This window comes from Chenopodium album, chromosome 3 (assembly GCF_948465745.1).
Source record: "Chenopodium album chromosome 3, dcCheAlbu1.1, whole genome shotgun sequence".
Lineage (NCBI taxonomy): Eukaryota > Viridiplantae > Streptophyta > Magnoliopsida > Caryophyllales > Amaranthaceae > Chenopodium > Chenopodium album.
This window is the reverse complement of record NC_137836.1, coordinates 65,321,308-65,342,220: the sequence shown is the minus strand read 5'-3', so window position 1 is coordinate 65,342,220 and position 20,913 is coordinate 65,321,308. Positions and strand designations below refer to the sequence as shown.

The 20,913-nt window shown below is 36.9% G+C and overlaps 2 protein-coding genes across 2 annotated transcripts; both read right to left on the bottom strand.

Moving 5' to 3' along the window:
• Positions 1-17,436: 17,436 nt before the first annotated feature.
• On the bottom strand, positions 17,437-19,389 carry LOC145625221 (protein FAR1-RELATED SEQUENCE 8-like). Its single transcript, XM_081678294.1, has 5 exons — positions 18,849-19,389; positions 18,606-18,692; positions 18,418-18,439; positions 18,052-18,318; positions 17,437-17,899 (listed from the first exon to the last, which is right to left on the bottom strand). Exons 1-5 carry the CDS (start codon positions 19,387-19,389, stop codon positions 17,437-17,439), a joined length of 1,380 nt encoding a protein of 459 aa, XP_081534420.1.
• A 26-nt stretch (positions 19,390-19,415) lies between these two features.
• Positions 19,416-20,171, bottom strand: LOC145625220 (uncharacterized). Its single transcript, XM_081678293.1, has one exon. The coding sequence runs from the start codon at positions 20,169-20,171 to the stop codon at positions 19,416-19,418; it is 756 nt and encodes a 251-aa protein (XP_081534419.1).
• Positions 20,172-20,913: the final 742 nt, after the last annotated feature.

The following is a 20,913-nucleotide window of genomic DNA, read 5'->3' as shown; positions in this document are numbered from 1 at the left end:
ACATAAAATATTTGTATCAACACCATATGCCAAGTGTTCAGACAGTACCGTAAAACAATTCTCAAACCTAAAGATTTGTAAGGTACTAAAAGGTACAAGGATGGTATAATGTAGTCTGTAGTTGATATGTTATCAATCGTATTATAACTCTTGTTGATATCTTAATTTAAAGTGCTTACGTAGTTGATGATTTGACTTCCAGTCCGTAGCTTTGTATTAATTGGGTTTGCATCCCCCAACTATTATTGTTTTATTGAACCAATGGGGTGAATAAATTTCCTCTACCAAAGAATTGTACTTTTACATTTACCACAAGGGTGATATCACATTTACATTTGTGTTTGCATTTATCTAAACACATATCATAGCATCTAGCCAAATTTATTTCCTTTCATTTCTTACGTATTTCACCATGGAAAACCAAAACAAAAACCCAAAAAACAATCACGGTTCATCATCTTCTTCCAAACCAAGACCTAAGAGGCCCATGACCCGTCGATACACTTACGCTGAAAAGGGAAAGGCAAAAGTGGAAGACTTTGACGTATTGTAGGCGTCGCTTGAAGTGCGCCTACGTTAAGCATGTGTGAACATTCTTGGCACTCATAGGAAGTGGGAATTGACATATACGATTAGGGACAAGGAAAGTAGGGAGCCGCCAACAAGTTTTTAAGGAACTTGTAAACCGTTCACGGATCATTTAAGGAAACCACGAATAAAGGGACAACGATAGGCAACAACGATTGACCCATGAAGGTTACACCCCATTCATAATCTATGAGATTACTAACTCCATATGGTTCGGAACCACGAAAGGAGGATCGGGGATGATGGTACGAAGTGAGTCATGGTGTCACATTCGCCCGTATTGGCCTCTACTCGATTCTTATAGTGAAAAGTGATTCCTGCGATCTCAAAGGCATACAAACAAAATATTCAATTCGCTCTAAACTATTATTAAGCTAAATTGGTTGAATATTAATGCAACATATAATTCTTAAAAATTAGTGATCACTTGGTATAATAACAAGATTAAAAAGGAACCTAAACCGATTGTCCAAATTATCTTATTAGGCGTGATTTTCAATTACATATTCCCTTTAAACATGCAATATGGTGATCAACAAATATAATAGAATAAACATTAATATTGGAAGCAATTTAACAATAATAGTGTTAGCTAAATCAAATAATAATAATAACAACCCTAATCATGATACTAGCAATATTAAAGATAAAATAAGAGTAATTAAATTAATTAATTACTCACATTCCGCGCGTTCCTTAAAATTGCTACATCATGAATAAATTGTTAGTAAATTCAATAATAATATAAATTAAATTGAAACAATTAAACTAAATAAAAGTAGAGTTAATTTGGTCCAAACCCTCACTTAATTATACCTTTTACGCCTTGGTTAAAGTGTAGAACTTCAGGTATTGTATGGACTCCTTGGAGTGTTTAAAGGAAGAAATACTGAAAGAATGGGGAGGCTAGTGTTTAGAATAAAGAGGGAGAAGAGAATTATTTAATGATTAAGCTTGTTGATGATTGGAAAAGGGGTGATATGACCTCTATTTATAGAGAAAAAAGAAGGGTCGAAAAAATAAGATAAGATCCGAATTAAATAGGAATTAAACTCGATAGATTGCAATTTTTGCGGTTTTTGTTGTTATCATATCTTTTGATCCAGAAATCGGAATAAGATGAATAAGATATCGTTGGAAAGATATTGAAGTATACTTTCTAACCCAATTAGAATCAGATTAAAATATTTTGTATAATAAAAGATATGACCAAAATAGTGAGACAGTGTTAGTTTGGATAGAGTTTGATATTTTATTCATATCTTTTCCGTTATAGCTCGGAATTGATATTATAATATATCATTGGAAAGATAATTTCAAGGGCTATCCAACCATATAAAATTTGGATAAAAAATATGATGCAAAAAAAATCATATCTTACTATCTTTGAATGTCTTTCAATTCAAATAAAATTAGGACTTTCAAAAAAAGGAGTTTTATTCAATTTCAAACTCTTTAATCTTATCTTTTCAAAAAGGATAATTAAGATATTTTAGAAACTTATAGAAGCTTATAATTAATCCTAATTGGTTTGGAAATTGGATTAAATCATTTAGAACCTCCACATGATCATTGGGTCGTAGGTAAGGTGGGCTTAGGTTCGGTTTGGGCTCAGTTTAATATTTTGGCCATAACTTATTCGTTATAACTCGGATTTGGGCATATAATATATCGTTGGAAAGCTCTTTTAAATCCCCATCCAAATATTAAATCATTGGACCCATATTATGGATAAAAATAAACTGGATTAAACGTTTTTATAAAAAGGACACGAAATGAATGATTTTAAAGGACACGAAGTGAATTATTTTGGGTTTAAAGGCATGAAAAAAGGAAAATAAGTTATGGTTTGGGGAAATGGGATAGGAGTTGGGTTGGTTTGATGAAATAGAAATATGGATTTAAGCACTCCAAGCTAAGATTAAATACTCAACCCGACCAATAATGGCGGTGAAAGGTTGTTCATCATCGGGTTTGATTTTGGGGAGACATTTTTAGGTGTCTACACGTATGCAAGGAACTTGAAGAACCGGGAGAAAGGGATGTGAAGAATACCATCGGCGTAATTGTTCTCGAGAACCGATCAAAGAGTCTGATTCGGCCATATCAACTTGCCATTTATAGTGGTAAAGGATTGGGTGCTATATGTGGTTTAAGATTTCATCCCGATTACCCTTACTTGTCACCACTACAACTAGGGCCACCTAGAGAGTTCAAGAAGGATGCATATTGTTTCTCATTTTACTTACTAGATGTGTACACTGTTGCTTTTATTTTTAATGTGGTGAAATTGAAAAAAATCCTTCCAAAATGCATGCAAGAAAAACGTGCATATAAATGGATAGGTAAGTTCTTTGCCTTGTTTAAGCCAATACAAGGTTGGTTGGAAGATGTTCTTGAACATCTTGAGAACAATGTGCCGGAGTCGGGTAAGTGGGGTATGCTAATTTTAGGTTGCGAATTCTCCGGTAAAAATGGAGTGGGTGTTCATGTTGCTGATAAGGTTAGCATCACTTATGAATGGGTGAACTTCTCCCACGACAATTTGAGGTACGAGCTTGAAGAAGACGAAGAGAACTTCCTCACGTTAAAAAACATGATGATGGAGGCCAACGGGATAGATTTCATGGAAAACATGGATATTATACTCACTAATCCATACATGAACGATCTACACCCTCAAGATTACAAGAACCAGATGGATGTGGCGGTCAAGAAGCTTGAGGACCGGCTGTTTTGGGATATGGATTTAAGTTCAGATTTGGACTTCACCACCACAGACGTTGACACGGATGGAAGTGAAAATATCTGAATCCGTAGTGTTGTGTGTTATTATTAACCCTAATTTAAGTAATCTAAACCATCCACCAGAAAGATGGTATACACTATAAAGAAAAAAAACGTACTACCTTCTAGTGTGATGGTATCACTAGTATTTCTATAGGTTCTTTTGATTTTTTGACTAACTTTTAAAGTATTTTCCTTGTAGTTCTGTTGTTATGGTTAAGCCTTAGTAGTAGTAGGTAGTAATATGTTGTTATGGTTAAAACTTAGTAATAGTAGCTACTAATATTTGTTGTTTGAAATTAATTCATTACATGCTAATTTTATGGCATGTTTTATGGATCCGATGAACAATATGCACATGTAATCTAATTTAATAAACTCACGTAAAACTTATCAAAAACTAAGTAACAATCTAAAATGATGACACAGGACAACGGGTTATATGTCTTGCAAAACATAGATATTTTACTCACCAATCCAAACATCACCGATCTCCACCCTCAGAGTTACAAGAACCAGATGGATTTGACGCTTAAGAACCTTGTGGATCGGCTCTTATGGGATATGGATTTAAGTTCTAAATCAGAGTACACCACCACGGACCCTCACATGGATGGAGGTGAGGAGATATGAAGGTGTTGTACTGAAGCCCTAGTTATAACCACTAATACCATTACTTAAAGGATGGTTATACCATCCTAATTCCTATTGGTATAAGAAAATTCAAAATAGATACCATTACATGTTGAAACCGGTACTGTCTATAGGCATTATGGTATCAGTAGTCTTGCTATGGGTTGTGTGGTCATTTGGTTAACTTGTTGTCTTAAGTAAGTGAACTACCTGTCTTAAATACTTTATTGGTGTTAAGAGTAGGTTCGGTAGTTGGTTGTTTGTGTAGTTGTAGTCGTGTGTAGTAATAAGTAAATTGTTTGTTGACAACGTTAACTATGTATGAACTCCCGTTTAAGTGGTTATTTATGAAATTGTTTTATTAATATAGTAATTGTAATTTGCGAATAATAACAATCTATCTTATATGCACAATTACAACCAACTACATAGTTGTAGGGAATAATTTCAAGCCTTTAAAATCCCACTAACTTGAACCCCACTGTGATCATACACTAAAGTACGGTGGCATCAAAAAGGGAAGAAGATAGAGCAAAAGAGTCGCCAACAAGTTTTTTCAGGAACTTGTAAACCGTTCATAGGATGAAGATTACACCCCTTAACGATCCAAGAGATCGTCAACTCCATAAGGTCATGAACCAAATAAGGGTTCGGGGATGATGGTACAAATCCAACCTAAAAGAGATTGAACCTGCCCTAATAATAGGCCTCTACTTTATTCTGCTCGTATTCATGTGCGCTTTTTAATTAACATGCAATCAATAGGATTAACCCTAAACCTGTTTAATCTATGTTGGTTGAATTTAATGCACAAATAAACTATTATTGGCGATCACTTGAATTATAATCACAATTAATCCTAACAATATTATTAATTATCTTATTAAGCGTGATGACAAGTACCAATTCCCTTTAACATGCAACAAAAGGTGTGATCAAGCAATAAAGAATAAATAATGTATATCAAGCAACATAATAAATAATCAATATCATGAATAAAATAATCATCATATCATAATAATAATCATAATCATCATAAATAAAATAATCATCATCAAAATAATTATAACAATTATAATCATAATCACGTTCATGTTAATATTAAAGCATAATAAAAATAGCAAGATCCTAGGCATGATACTAACAAGATTAATAACAAACCCTAGCATGTCACTAAACAATAAAAATCAAATCTTTAACCCTAACATGATACTAACATGCATAAATATTAGGAAGAACATAGGAAGCATCACAACAATCATATTTAATATTAAAATTACCCTAGACATGATACTAGGAATATCATAATAACAATATAAACATGAATTCTACATCATAAATCAATTAAAACCATTAAAGCACTTATTTTGATGCCTCGTACCTCTTTCTTTCACGTCTAGAGCGAAGGCAACTTCGAATATGGCTAGGTGTATCTAAGTCTTGCGAATGCGGAATTTTGTATGAGAAAAAACCATGTAAGAATTAAGAGAGAATAAAAAAACTGATTGTTGATGATAACTCGTGAGAATCGATGAATATTGATGAATGAAAACAGAGTTTTTAATACGATATTTATAGAGAAAATCAGCCAAATAAGATAAATTAACAAAACAGAGTCTGACACTCAGGAAACAGAGCTGGCGCCAACCCTGGCTAGCTGGCGCCAGGCACCAGCACTAGCGCCAGGCGCCAAGCCTTGTTCCAGGCGCCAAGGCCTGGGGTTGGACGCCAAGGTTGATTTCGACGCGTTTTCGAAAATCTTATAAATTTACCGTACTGGAGGATAAAATAATATAATTTCTTCGAAAATGCTATTTGATTTTAATTAAAACTCTGAAAAGTCAACAAAGTCAACTTATCAATGCTAATTGAATTAGGAACGAAAAGAAACTTCTAGAAGAATCTAGAAGACTAAAACCATTCCTAATTGCATTAGGAATGATAAATCATATTAGGCCCTCCCCTAGATCATTAGGTCGCATATAAAGCTCAAACTGGGCCCAGTTTAGTATATTGGCCATAACTTCCTCAATATTCATCGGAATTGGGCATATAATATATCATTGGAAAGGTCTTTGCAAGCCCCATCCAACTACACCATTATTGGACCCATATCATGGACCAACCAAACTGGATTGGCTATTTTTTTAAAATAAAGTTTTCAAAAACAGAAAGAAGAGAAAAGAAATAAAAACTTTCCGCAACACTAGACCTTTCCACACTTTCGTTTCATTCGATTATGATTCGACGTGAAAGGTACTTATCACTGGGTTTGGTTTTAGGGAGACACAAATGGGTGTCTACAGAAGCCCCCACTTTGACTGAGTTTGGAGAAACGCAAGTTTCAAAAACAAAAGTCAAAGTATCGATAGGGACGGAGAATGATTCAGAACGTTCTGCGATCCTAAATCAATCTTGTAACGCCGATACCTGCAAACTAACGTTTGTTAAACAGATAAAAGAGTTAAGAAACGCGTATCTTGCACCGTCGATCACACGTCTCTGAAAGTAACCGATTGTTTTGATGACCTTCTGCAAGCTAGAGAATGTCGTCCCGCATGAAAACCGCTACGCCTGTAACAACTTCAAAATTAGAAGATTGCTTCGCCTAAAACTATCCTCCCCGCAATGATAATATTCCACATCCTAGGGGATACCATCGAAGATTATTTTTCTCGAAACAATCCCCATCCGCATTGATAATATTCCACATCCTAGGGAATACCATCGAAGATTATTTCTCTTGAAACAATCTCCATCCGCATTGATAATATTCCATATCCTAGGGAATACCATCGAAGATTGCTTCTCTTGAAACAATCCTCAGTTGTTTGTGACAACTCTCCATAATCTTGGGAGCGCCACCTTGCTGTTTCGATGTTCACTCATCTCTGAACAAAGAGCTTCTTTTTGATATGTTCACGCGTCTCTGAACAAAGAGCTTGATAATAGGATGCCCACGCGTCTTTGAGAAAAAGAGCTTGTAGGAAATGTCCACGCGTCTCTGAACAAAAGAGCTTGATTGATATGCCCACGCGTCTCTGGACAATAGAGCTTGAATGAAATGTCAATGTGTCTCTGAACAATAGAGCTTCAGTACTTGAACGTTTGTTGCGATAATGTCTTGAAGAAAAAATTTCCGAAGACCAACGTTTATCAATCTCTAAAACTCGCCTGAACTTTATTTTCGCTAAAACTAGTATGTCGTGTTTCCGTGGTTAGGCGCTTTAAGCTAAGTGAGACGATCTTTCATCAGGTCGATCACTTATTGCAATTGTAATCAAACTGACTACTTAATCATGTCAAATTGCTTATAGGGGCTAACTAGCGTACCAAGGAACCCGAAATTGCTGCATGAGGTTGAAATCACCTTTCTGGGAGGCTTCGAGCTCTATCGTTGCTGAGATATCTCTGGCGCCAAGAATTGGAGTAGGGTCTTCCCTATTCTGCTGCACCTGTATTTATTTTTGACTATAGAACTTTGCCAATTTCTTTAATTATCTTAGGGTTGACCTAAGGCTTAATGTTGCTTGACTCATCGACTTGACACGACTCAAGGTATAAACTTGACTCGATATGTTTGACTGACTCAAGGTTGACTCGACTCGAAGTGTAATGACACATGTGTTAGACTCAAATCAAAGTGATATGGCACGACATGACTCAATGTGTACATGACTCGTGTGTGCATTGTAATGTGATCGTGCGACTCGAAAATGCAGAAAAGCAAAAATTTTCCGTCATTTTTGTGGAGGGTACCGACTTTCTCCCGAAAAAGAAAGACGCAAAAAAGAATCGAAAGTTTGAAGATGCATGTTGAATGAGCTTAGTAAAATGTCATTTGATACTATCTCTCAAGGTGCAAGGATTAATCCATCCTAGGCTATCTCAATGGTTGACTCCATGATGAAAGTATTTGGGTAACTTAGGCACGGAAGCTAAGCACTTCATACTTTTATGTAATGACAATTATGATTAATGAGTGATGTTGGTATGATAAAACATGCTTCAACGTTATGTTAAGATTTCATGACGAAGGGTTCCTAAGGGAAGTATATTTGGTCATGTATCTGTGCAGTGCGTGAAAGTGACACTAAAACTAGGCCGCAAAGGCTAAGTGTGTGGAGAAAATATATTATTGAAAAGAGTCAAATGGTGGTGACTCTTAGGCTAGGTAAGCTAATGATGTAGGGATCAAGCCCCCAAGTCTAGGTCTAAATGAATAGGGATGAGCATAGGATATCCCTTGATATGATCATGGTGTAAGTGTGTGAATGTGAATATGAATGCATTTTTAATACGGCCGCACCTCGATGTGAGGTTGCCTACGTATCCGTTAGGAATCAGGCCGAACGTAGCTCTAGCCGAACCTCGCACAAGTGTGTATAGCTCAAAAAGGTCTTTTTAAGGGTTGTAACGTGGTTAGGCTAAAGGTGAAGAAGAAGGGGATAAAAAAGGCTCAAGACCCTAGATAAGCCCCCAAGGTGTGCAACCTCGCTTTTAAATCTTTGTATTTTTATGCTTGAGTTTCTACTCTTTTTTTTTTTAGCTCTCTTTGCTTTAGCATTTATTTTATTTTAATAAGTGTGGGCAATCTCGATCATGCGGTCTATAACTCACTTGGCATTCATGTTTCTCAGGCACGGTACCGAGCACTCGATAAGAGACGCAATTTGAGACGTGTTCTTATCGAAGATATTTTCATATCAAAGACATTGGAACACTTGCCCTTTTGTACACTTTTATTTATTTATTTTTTGCTTATTTTTGCTATTTATTTTGATCTTTTGAAATCACTCTAGGTTTTTAGAATTGCATAAGTTGCACACCATCCCATCCCAAGGTTAGGTAGATGTAGGTTGAAAAAAGAAGGGTCTATCGTTAGACGAGGCTCAAAGAGGTTTATGAAGAAAGGATTTGTAAATTAGAAAGGCGAAAGGAGATATGATGTGGCTACAAGGGTTGCCTTAAATCATTGGTATACCTTGTGTTTAATTCGACATTGTTTTTTTTTTTTTTTTTTTTTTTTTTTTTTTTTTTTTAATGCAATATAATGAAATGATCATATGTAAGGAAATAAATGCTCATTTTTATTAAAAGAAAAGGAAAAAAGACTACAAAATTAATCTAAAGGAAAAGAAAAGGTGCCTATGCTAGACTTATTGAGGAAAGGAAAAAATGAAAAAGAAATAGAAAAAGAGAGGTCATGAAATCTTGTCATTGAAGCTCGCCTCTTGTCTTGTGTTGTTTCCTTTATCATCACTCGCTCTTCTTGTTAACTGGAGGCATGGGAAGCTTGTTATTATCAATCAAATGTTGGATAGCTTCCTTTAGCTTCCAACAGCTCTCAGTAGTATGACCTAACTTGATGGTACTTGCAGTCTTCGTCTGGATTCCAACTAGGCAATCTCTTTATAGGTGCGGGATCTTGGATAGGTCCAATGGGAGTAATGAGTCCTTTGGCATGGAGTCAATCGAAGGCAGTATCGTAGCTCATCCCAATGGGAGTGAAGTCTTTCCTTAGTTGCTTCTTAGATCCTTGGTTATCTATGGCTCAAACTTCACTGAGATCAAAGGTACTAACATTGTTACTAGAGTGGGCGTTTTCGGAAGAAGAAGGATTGTCGCTCTTCTTTCCTTTCCAGTCATCGTGGTTATTATTGTTAGTAGCTTTTTGCTTTGCGAGGTCATCTTCGATTTCAATTCCGATGTCATAAACGGCCTTGAAAGTATTCAAATTGTGTTGATATTTTACATGTTTCGAATACTTCTCTTGGAGATTCTTGATAAACATCCTCACAGACTCCTTTTCGGTGGGGACCTCAATCATCTTAGCGGAAGTTTCCCTCCACTTATTAAAGAAAGAAGTAAAGTCTTCATTCTCTTTTTGTCTTAGCATCTCAAGTTGTCTATGGTCGGTTTCAACTTGGATATTGCACTTTTACCTATCAACGAAAGCGTTTACTATCGATTCCTAGGTAGAGGTTTTCTCTTTGTCAAGGGAGAAGAACCATTGTTGGAAAACGGTTTCGAGAGATAGTGGGAACAGAGAGGGGAAAACCTTCTTATCGATACCCTTAATGTTCATTATAGTTTCAAAAGCTCTTAGATGAAAATAAGGGTTATCTGTTGCCTTGAATTTAGGGATGTCAGTGGCGTTGAACTTATGTGGAAGAAGTTCCTTGTCCAGCGAGACCCCTTGTGAACTCATGCCCTGAAATTTGTAGTCACTAGATAGCTTGCTCAAGCTTTCTTGCATGAGGTTCATTTGTTGTTGCTTCACGGGATCATCGATCTTGAGTGCGAGAAGCCTCAGTGTCTCAGTCACGTTAGTCAATTGACTCCTAAGTTCATTAACTTCCTCTTAAGTTGTCATTATCTTCTTAGCCTTCCTCTTGACGAATCGGTTTATCAAAAAGTAAGACTTGAACAAAGGGGTTGTCCTTGATTAATCGCCCTTCTCTCCTCGACCAAGTACTGTGGAAAAGGAATTTGGGGATATTCATTGTTAATTATTTAACTCAAACTCTATTCAACATGAAATGGAAGGAGGAAGTGAAGAAATATGGAAGAATGTGAAGAAAAATGATGGAGATGGAGGGATAAGAAGAATTAGGAATAGAATGTACCCCCCCAACTCAAATGACGGAAAAAACCGACTCATGCATGAACCTAAGACATGGTCATGGTGATGTGTACTCAAAGTGTGTGCTAAGACTAGTGAGTGTAGGTGACGTGTTAAGACTCGTGTCATGACCATGTGGCTAGACTATGTGACTAGACTCAAGCAAAGACTAAGTTAAGACTTCACGTATATGCATTGAACTGGACAGACTGTGGTATTTTAGTCATAACTTTTTATCTGTGACTCTTATTTGGATGAAACCAACGCCAAATTAAAGATAAAACTCGGGGCTACAGATCCATAGGTTGTATGACTCGTATTTCTTTATAGAACTCCAGCTATGACCAAAACAAGTTGACGTTTGTGCAGTATACGGGAATAAAAAATCCGGGTTGACTTAAAGGAACTATGACTCGATTTTATGTTTATTTATTAGCTCAAATTAATTAATTAATTAATTAAACAAAGTCCTTTAGTCATTAATCAGTTTATTTAGTCTTAACACAAGTCAAACAAACGGTTAGGACAAATCACATAGAGTATGCACAACAGATAATGCACAATTAGTCAAGTAGGCACAATGTGATGCAACGAGTTTGCAACCTAACCACATCTCTAGTTCTCTAAAGTTCGGGATATGGTTTAGTCAATAGAGGTTCCATGGTTAATTGTCCAGATGCACCGCGCGGAAGCCTAACCGTGAAGGGTTGGCGCGAGTGGATGGGACACCGCGAGTTTTAGAAAAAAAACTCGCTTCCATGGTTTGGTGAATTCAACATCTCGGATGTACCCTTTGTTGCACAGAGCGTTCAATCAGGTAGATGGAGCATGAATTCCCAGAGGGTTATGTCCATATGTAGAACACATATGGGTTTCAGAAAAGTGAGAAAAAATTCAATCAGGAAGTAGGATCGAGCAAACAATACGAAAAACCGGTCAAAATTAGAACGCATATTTCTGGCTCGGTATTGGGGGAAATTGGCGCCAACAAAAAGAGACTGGCGCCAGCTTTTAACTGTAGCGCCTGGTGCCAATATTGGCGTCTGGCGCTACAATTAAATTGCTGGCGCCAAGATCTGGCCCCTGACGCTAGTTCCCACATGCCTCAGCAGCTTTCTGTGCTCGATAAAATTTTCCAGTTTCGCGTGGTGTTATTTCAGTCCTAGTTGTGAAAGATATTTCTCAAATTTCCTACGTGTAAAATCCTATGTTTTTAAATCATTACGGATGGTCTTTCCAATGAGATCTTTTTTATGCATATGACAATAATGTTAATCAAAATTTCGCACATGAAATACTTAGAACGTTTCGAGTCTCATCCACTCATTCTAAATCAATGCAGAAACAAATTCAGGGATTAAAATAGAAATCCTCCCTAGCGGAGTCGTCAAAAACTGTAGGGAATAATTTCAAGCCTTTAAAATCCCACTAACTTGAACCCCACTGTGATTATACACTAAAGTACGGTGGCGTCCAAAAGGGAAGAAGATAGAGCAAAAGAGTCGCCAACAAGTTTTTTCAGGAACTTGTAAACCGTTCATAGGATGAAGATTACACCCCTTAACGATCCAAGAGATCGTCAAATCCATAAGGTCATGAACCAAATAAGGGTTCGGGGATGATGGTACAAATCCAACCTAAAAGAGATTGAACCTGCCCTAATAATAGGCCTCTACTTTATTCTGCTCGTATTCATGTGCGCTTTTTAATTAACATGCAATCAATAGGATTAACCCTAAACCTGTTTAATCTATGTTGGTTGAATTTAATGCACAAATAAACTATTATTAGCGATCACTTGAATTATAATCACAATTAATCCTAACAATATTATCAATTATCTTATTAAGCGTGATGACAAGTACCAATTCCCTTTAACATGCAACAAAAGGTGTGATCAAGCAATAAAGAATAAATAATGTATATCAAGCAACATAATAAATAATCAATATCATGAATAAAATAATCATCATATCATAATAATAATCATAATCATCATAAATAAAATAATCATCATCAAAATAATTATAACAATTATAATCATAATCACGTTCATGTTAATATTAAAGCATAATAAAAATAGCAAGATCCTAGGCATGATACTAACAAGATTAATAACAAACCCTAGCATGTCACTAAACAATAAAAATCAAATCTTTAACCCTAACATGATATTAGGAAGAACATAGGAAGCATCACAACAATCATATTTAATATTAAAATTACCCTAGACATGATACTAGGAATATCATAATAACAATATAAACATGAATTCTACATCATAAATCAATTAAAACTATTATAGCACTTACTTTGATGCCTCGTACCTCTTTCTTTCACGTCTAGAGTGAAGGCAACTTCGAATATGGCTAGGTGTATCTAAGTCTTGCGAATGCGGAATTTTGTATGAGAAAAACCAAGTAAGAATTAAGAGAGAATCAAAAAACTGATTGTAGATGATAACTCGTGAGAATTGGTGAATATTAATGAATGAAAACGGAGTTTTTAATACGATATTTATAGAGAAAATCAGCCAAAAAAGATAAATTAACAAAACAGAGTCTGACGCTCAGGAAACAGAGCTGGCGCCAGGCACCAGCACTAGCGCCAGGCGCCAAGCCTGGTTCCAGGCGCCAAGGCCTGGGGTTGGACGCCAAGCTTGATTTCGACGCATTTTCAAAAATCTAATAAATTTACCGTACTTGAGGATAAAATAATATAATTTCTTTGAAAATGCTATTTGATTTTAATTAAAACTCTGAAAAGTCAACAAAGTCAACTTATCAATGCTAATTGAATTAGGAACGAAAAGAAACTTCTAGAAGAATCTAGAAGACTAAAACCATTCCTAATTGCATTAGGAATGATAAATCATATTAGGCCCTCCCCTTGATCATTGGGCCGCATATAAAGCTCAAACTGGGCCCAGTTTAGTAAATTGGCCATAACTTCCTCAATATTCATCGGAATTGGGCTTATAATATATCATTGGAAAGGTCTTTGCAAGCCCCATCCAACTACACCATTATTGGACCCATATCATGGACCAACCAAACTGGATTGGCTGTTTTCTTAAAATAAAGTTTTCAAAAACAGAAAGAAGAGAAAAGAAATAAAAACTTTCCACAACACTAGACCTTTCCACACTTTCGTTTCTTTCGATTATGATTCGACGTGAAAGTTACTCATCACTGGGTTTGGTTTTGGGGAGACACAAATGCGTGTCTACAATAGTGAATGTAAATTGCCAAAAAAATCACCAATTTAACAGTATACTGTCTTGTTGACAATTGGTATTAGTTAATTCAAAATGAATACCAACGGTCTTATGGCTAGTGTGTCCATTGAAACTGTGTAAAATACAAATAAATATGTAAATTACAGCATTGGTATCTTTAACTTACATACAGTCATTACACCTTACACCAAAATTTGTACTTTCAAGTTCCCTTCATTTACTAGCTTTTACTCATCCCAGTTTCTTCTACTACTCTGCTTCCCTTTATTTATAAAATCCTTTGCTTCCCTTTTATCTAGTACTTGTACTACCAAGTTCTACTTTCCTTTCCTTTTTTCATAAACCCTAAAACTTCAAATAAACACTATAATGATAACCAACCATGGAAAATAAGAAAAACTTTGAAGGGCAATCTTCACATGGATTGCAAACAAGATCGATTTCTCGACGTTATACATACGCCGAAAAGGGAAAGGCAAAGATGGACGACTTTGATCTTTCTGAAGAATTGGGTGAACTTGGTGAACTTGATGTTAAGGACACCAATGGCTCCTTAGCTCTTGAAATGAGATCAAAGAGTTTAATCATCCCATTTTAGCAAGCCCTTCTAAGTGGTAAGCATTCGGGAGCCATTCACGGGATACATTGGCATCCAACGTACCCGTATTTTACACTTCTTGAACTTGGGCCACCAAATGCGTTTAAAAAGGAGGCTTACTGCTTATTGTTTTACCTACTAGATGTGTACAAGATGGCTTTCATCTTTGACATGGTGAAGTTGAAGGAAACACTTGTTAAATGCATGATATACAAGCGTCGGTACATATGGCTTAAAAATTCCTTCTACATGTTTAAGTCATTAAAGGCTTGGTGGAAGGATGTAAATGGCCATCTTGAGACCATTGTCCCACAATCAAGCCAATGGGGTATTCTCACTTTGGGCCGAAACTTCTCCGGAGAGAGTGGAATAGGGGTTCAAGTTGCCGACAAGGTGAACATCACATACGAATGGGTGAATTTCTCTCCATACAATGTGAGACATGATTTCGAGTGGCAGCTAGATGACGACAAATACCTCGAGTTCAAGGACATGATGATGGAGGCTAACGGTGTTGATGTTATGACCAACATGGATATCCTCCTCATGAACCCGTACTTATTATCTCTACACCCCGAACAGTACAGGATTCGTTTGGATGATGCGGTGGCTAAATACCAACAACGACCATTCTCGGATACGGATTCGACAACCTCAGACACCAGCTTCTGCACAACCAGCGATACAGATGGTAGTGAAGATATATAACATATTACCATCATCATCCCATGGTCCATTATGATAGTATCAATCGCAATTAATTTGGTATTGTAGCTGAGTGACATGTTGTATTTAATTTTTTTTTTAAAAACAATATTAGTTTATTCATGATTGTAATGATGTTAATCTTGTTCTTCTTTGTATGCTTTATTTATGGATGTTTTATAAACAATCTTAATTTCCATTCCTAATGATTCATTACATACCTCCAATACTACAACACATTAATCCAATACTACACTACATAACATAACTCCAATACTACAACACATAAATCCAATACTACACTATATATCACTACTTCCATTAACAAGTAAAATAGTATCAACTGCCACAATTTTAGTACCAACAAAGTCTGGCATTGGAAGAGTATCAAGATTCCAACCCCGCGCTTGTTATGTGAAATGGACACCGCCTGCCTTGTAGTGACATGTTTGTACTCTTTAACACCATCCATTCTCGATACCATGATTTTGTGTTATTGTCATACTGGTGGGAAATAAACATTTTGTTCGGAATCAAACTTTCCCACGAACTGCCAAGCGATGCCTTTATTTCTCGCCCCGAACTGCACGTGCTTAAGGCCGCCCGGCTACCGTTGTTGTCAAATACATCAATAACCTCGTTAACAACTATAAATGCAAGATTATACTTACTTGCTGTTTCTTTAACTTTCCGTGCTACAGCCTGTAACGTTCGTTTACGCTCCATAAAGCCATAATATGTGTTGTCGTGCTCATGCCTAAACAAATACGCTATTAAATCAAGAACAACAACCCTTGTGTGCCTACATCCTTCATGGGAGTTAATCACCATCAACTCCACTTGGTTAAGAACTAGAAATATCTGGTTAACATTATCAATTTTTTTAACGTGTATTAAGCTAAGTGGGTTTTCATCAATACTTTGGGAAGGACACAAATGCACACTAAGACTGTGTAGTCGTTGAGCCGGGAAAACCGGACATGCTTGTATGTTTATCGATGATCCATAGAGACCACCATCCCCCGGATACAAAAGACACGTCAACAACATCTGCAAAAAAATATGAGTTTTGCCCACCCCGGATTCACCAAAAATTTCAGTGACTTCACCGGTACAAATTCCCCCTTCAAGCATAAAGTCTACTCTTTCACATTTGGTTCGACATTTTTGTTTAATTTTTTCAAAGATATAATCTTCTTTCAATGGAATAAGGTCCAATAAAGTATGTGGCCTAGCATATTTATAAAATAACTATAGAGAATCTTTTAGGATTACATTATCCATACAGTACAATTTTATTTCATTGGCAATGAGTCCGTCAGTATAAAAGCCCATTCAGTACGGTCTCATTTATTCCATTATTAGTCTTATTGGTATATTGGTAGAACCCATAATGTCCCATCGTAACTGATATTGGGGGAACCCAAATCGACTACTAGTACCATTGTACGTCTTAATGGTATGCATTTAGGATATCATTCCCATTGGTAATGGTATCAAAATAAGATACCATATGATTCATTGGTATAAATGATAACACAATGATACCATTATGACACATATAGATACGTTAATATTCTACACAACACACTACTTTATCTAACCAATTATATAGTACATCCAGCTGTGTTTATTGTAAAAATTAATTAATAATTGAATGATTTGAATCCTGTTGCAAATGATGTACGGACATGTTAGTAGGGAACCTGCTGTTCAATACATGGCCGTAGGGGGGAAATGTTGTTGCCCAAGGTACGCATTGTTGGTGAAGTACCTAACTGCATCAGCGTGCTCATTCATGTGAATTCCACCTACTAACATCCTTCCGTTGAATGCTGACGGGCCACTCCCATTACTTGCAACTGTATATTGGCCCTGTGAAAAAACACCCTACTATAAGGCTTGCAACTGTATTCAGAATACGAATACAGTAAACATTTAGCATAAAGAATTACTATATACTTGTTGTGGAAAATTTTGACCACCAAACATATTAGGAGGAAATGGTACCTGCACCACAACCATAATCGCAGCAATAAGATAAGCAACCATACACTACTATAATTAGTACGCCCTAACCACACCAAAAATAGTACACTTACCTCGCTTTGCAAGCTCAATGTATGAACAATCCCATTATCCACATCGGTCTCTGTTCCCATTACCTGTTTCTTCTTGCCTCCTCCTGTCTTGGCCTGCTTATTCGAACCCCGTTTTTCTATCGGTGACACAAATCGAGAGACTTTTGGTCTGTCTTTTCTATTATTCCCCCCCCTCCCGAGGTTCAGGATCTTTCACATTAGAATTCGGTGAATCTTCTGGTTGAGTGTTGCCTTTGTTAACTGAGCAACTCGGAGTTTTTACAGTAGGAGGAACAGCCTGTTGCACCATCTCAACAATTTCACCACTAGGCCTTTCATCACCGCCAGAACCGTGTCCTAAACCTTCAGCCAACACTTTTAGTTCATCAAGCTTTATGTTCATATACTGAATCATATCCATCAACAACTCAACAACTTCTTCAGATGTTGAACCACGCATAATAACAGGTTCAACAACAAGCATCAACTTATCGTTTCTAATCACATCTTCCGTTTTGGACGCATCATGGTAAGCAACTTTGGTAAGGGTATGTTTCCTAGTAATATCATTTCTACACCTATCTAGAATATACATGGGAGGGACCTCAGTAACACCATTCATGTCTAATACCTTAATGATATGTCTACATACAATCCCATGACATTCAAAGTGCCAACAATCACAATACGCCTCTTTTTTCTGCTTGTTGTACAACACTGTATACTCCTTCAACCTATTTTGCCCCTTCTTTTGCATGGGGACTTCTCTCCTCCTTTTCTTTCAATATTTCCAAACACGATCTGAAAAAAATGCTCTTCCTCAGTAGGTGACAACATCTTCTTTGGCCCAACAGGGGTCACATACGCCACTTGGTTGCACTGATTTTGAGCCTTCACAAACTTTGCATCAGTATACACTTTTTGAAATTTACGTTCCAACCTGAATTCCGACAGCAAAGGCCTTACATATTGGGTTGAGTTCGCGTCCGCATCCTGCTCATCACTAGCGCGACTTTCCATGGCCTTGCAATAGTTTGGAGAAAATTCACAAAGGCGTGTTTGCCTGTGAATATACCCATCAAAGAAGCTGTTGATGCTCTCAACCCTTTGAGTTGTTTTCATTCCTGCCCAAAACACATCCTTCACATACGCGGGAATCTACATCTCCCTTTCCTCAAACAGGCCTACAACAACAAATATTTGTATTTCAGAAAACTTATAACAATGCAACATAACATTGAGTAAAATACAATACCTTACAAAACAGTTTGGTACCATCAAATTTAAATTAAGTACTAATTAATCCCAAGATGGTTTGGTACTTTCTCTTCTGCTTTATTTAAGAAGTACCATCCAACTCCATGATGGTACCATCAAATGCCATGATGGTACCATCCAATGCAATGGATGGTACTCCAATGCCAACATATAGCATTGCTAGGAAGCATAATACATAAACCAGTACATCAGGCATCAGGCATCAGGCAGAATAGAGGTAGGAGAGAACATAACCAACAAAAATTAACCAATATAAGAAACAGCACAGCAAGCATGGACTATGAACATCAGTTATTAAAGTACCAAAACACTGACCTTCAAGCCATTCATAACAATCATATTGTTCGAGCTTGAACTTTTTTATAACTTCCCACCAAGAATCAACAAACTCCTCCGGGGTAATGCTGTTGTAGATCACATTCTGCAACTCTTCTTTCACATCCGGATAGTTAGACAAACCACCAAGTTTCTTCCCAAACTTCTTCATGATATGCCACATACACCACCGATGGCGTGTTTGAGGCATGGGGAAAACAACTCTAATCGCCTTCCTCATCGCTGCACACTGATCTGTCATGATTGCTGCCGGGGCTTTACCTCTCATGCAAGACATCCAAGTCTTGAATAACCACTCAAAGGTTTCCGCATTCTCATGAGAAACCAACGCACATCCAAGAAGAATAGTCTGACCATGGTGATTAACCCCAACGAAATTCGAAAATGGAAGTTTATACTCATTTGTTAGGTACGTCGAATAAAAAAATACGACATCCCCAAAATAGTTAAATGCCTCCCTACTTCGAGCATCAACCCACATTATATCTTTCAACCTCCCCTTCTCATCAACACGGTTCATGTGAAAAAAAATTTAATTATCAGCACTCATCCTATCAAAATAGTCCAACATAGCCGACACATCACCATTTTTAACTTCAACCTCCTCTTTCTATTCACCAAGTTGTGAATATCTTTTTTAGTGAATCCCATATTCCCAACACCGTTTCTTTGGCTAGCCATATTGTTGTAAATCTGTCCAATTGGTGCGCCAGAGCCAGGATCATTTTCAATCCTATTCTCCAAGTGCTTTGTAATATTCTCCTTCCTATACATAGCTATGTGTTTGGTCAACTCGGGACTCACTGGATTATTATACTCATTCAAAACCTTCTTTAACAACCAACCACCTTCATCATTACCTTGCCCATACATCATAACCGGACAATCACATTTTTTAGCCTTCTTCTTCACCATTGGTTCTTCCTTAACCACAACCCTCTTACCATTAACCTTCCTTATGTATGCTGTCTTCCCATAGCACTCACACTTCCATACATAAGTGCGATATGAAGTTGACTTCCCAGCATTTTTAGAGGATGGCTTCCCACCACCTATACGCACAACACCAAACCCTTCTTGCCTCCCATACCCACGATAATACTTATTCATTTCATCCCAGGTACCAAACACCATTCCTACTTCTGGTTGAGGTAATACACTACCTGTACCACTGTCTAACTCCCTCTCTAAACCAACAATACAGTCTTCATTCAAGTCAATAAAGTCCCTATTGATAATAACAGAATGAAGACCCTCATATGAAGGCTCCTTATTCAGGTCAAAAGCCCCCCCATCCATCATCGTTCTCAACACTTTTAGGATATTCATCACAGTCTGAGCTATCTAAACTACTATCTGAGCTAACACAGTCATTCTGCTTAATATGGGAATAGAACCAGATAAGAAATTAGGGTGGGAATTACAAGAACTGGGAACAGATTCAAATCAGCAATTAGGGAGGGAATTACAAGAACTTTATACAGCACAAGGACTCAACACATGAACTGATCCAAACTCATTACACCACACGATAAGAATGCATAATAAATAACACATTAGGCCACAATTTACACCATGCGATTTCTCCACTTCAATTGTGCCAAAACAGTAAACACAGATATACATCAACTATATACAACAATTGCATGTCCAGTTTAACCAATTCTTCTTCAATGTTTTCAATTTTAAAATTAAATTAACTAAACACAATAACAAATGTGAATTAATACACCTAAAATTCTGAATTACTGAGATCTTACCTCAATTATTTCAATTTCTCTATTCACACAGTCACCACCATCATCCATTTTGTCGACAACCTACTAAGGCTACTAAGCTCGCCACCAACTCGTCTCTTAATCAGGTCCAAGCACTCCACAAACTCGTCTCATTCAGCTGCAGATCAGGTCCAACCTCACTCCCCACCTTAACTCCCAGCAATCAGGTCCAAGCTTCAATTATTAAATTTGGGAAAATTTCGATCTTCTCTTATTTCAATTGCAGCGTAGGGATCAGTGTAAATGGGGAATAAAATTGCAATTAC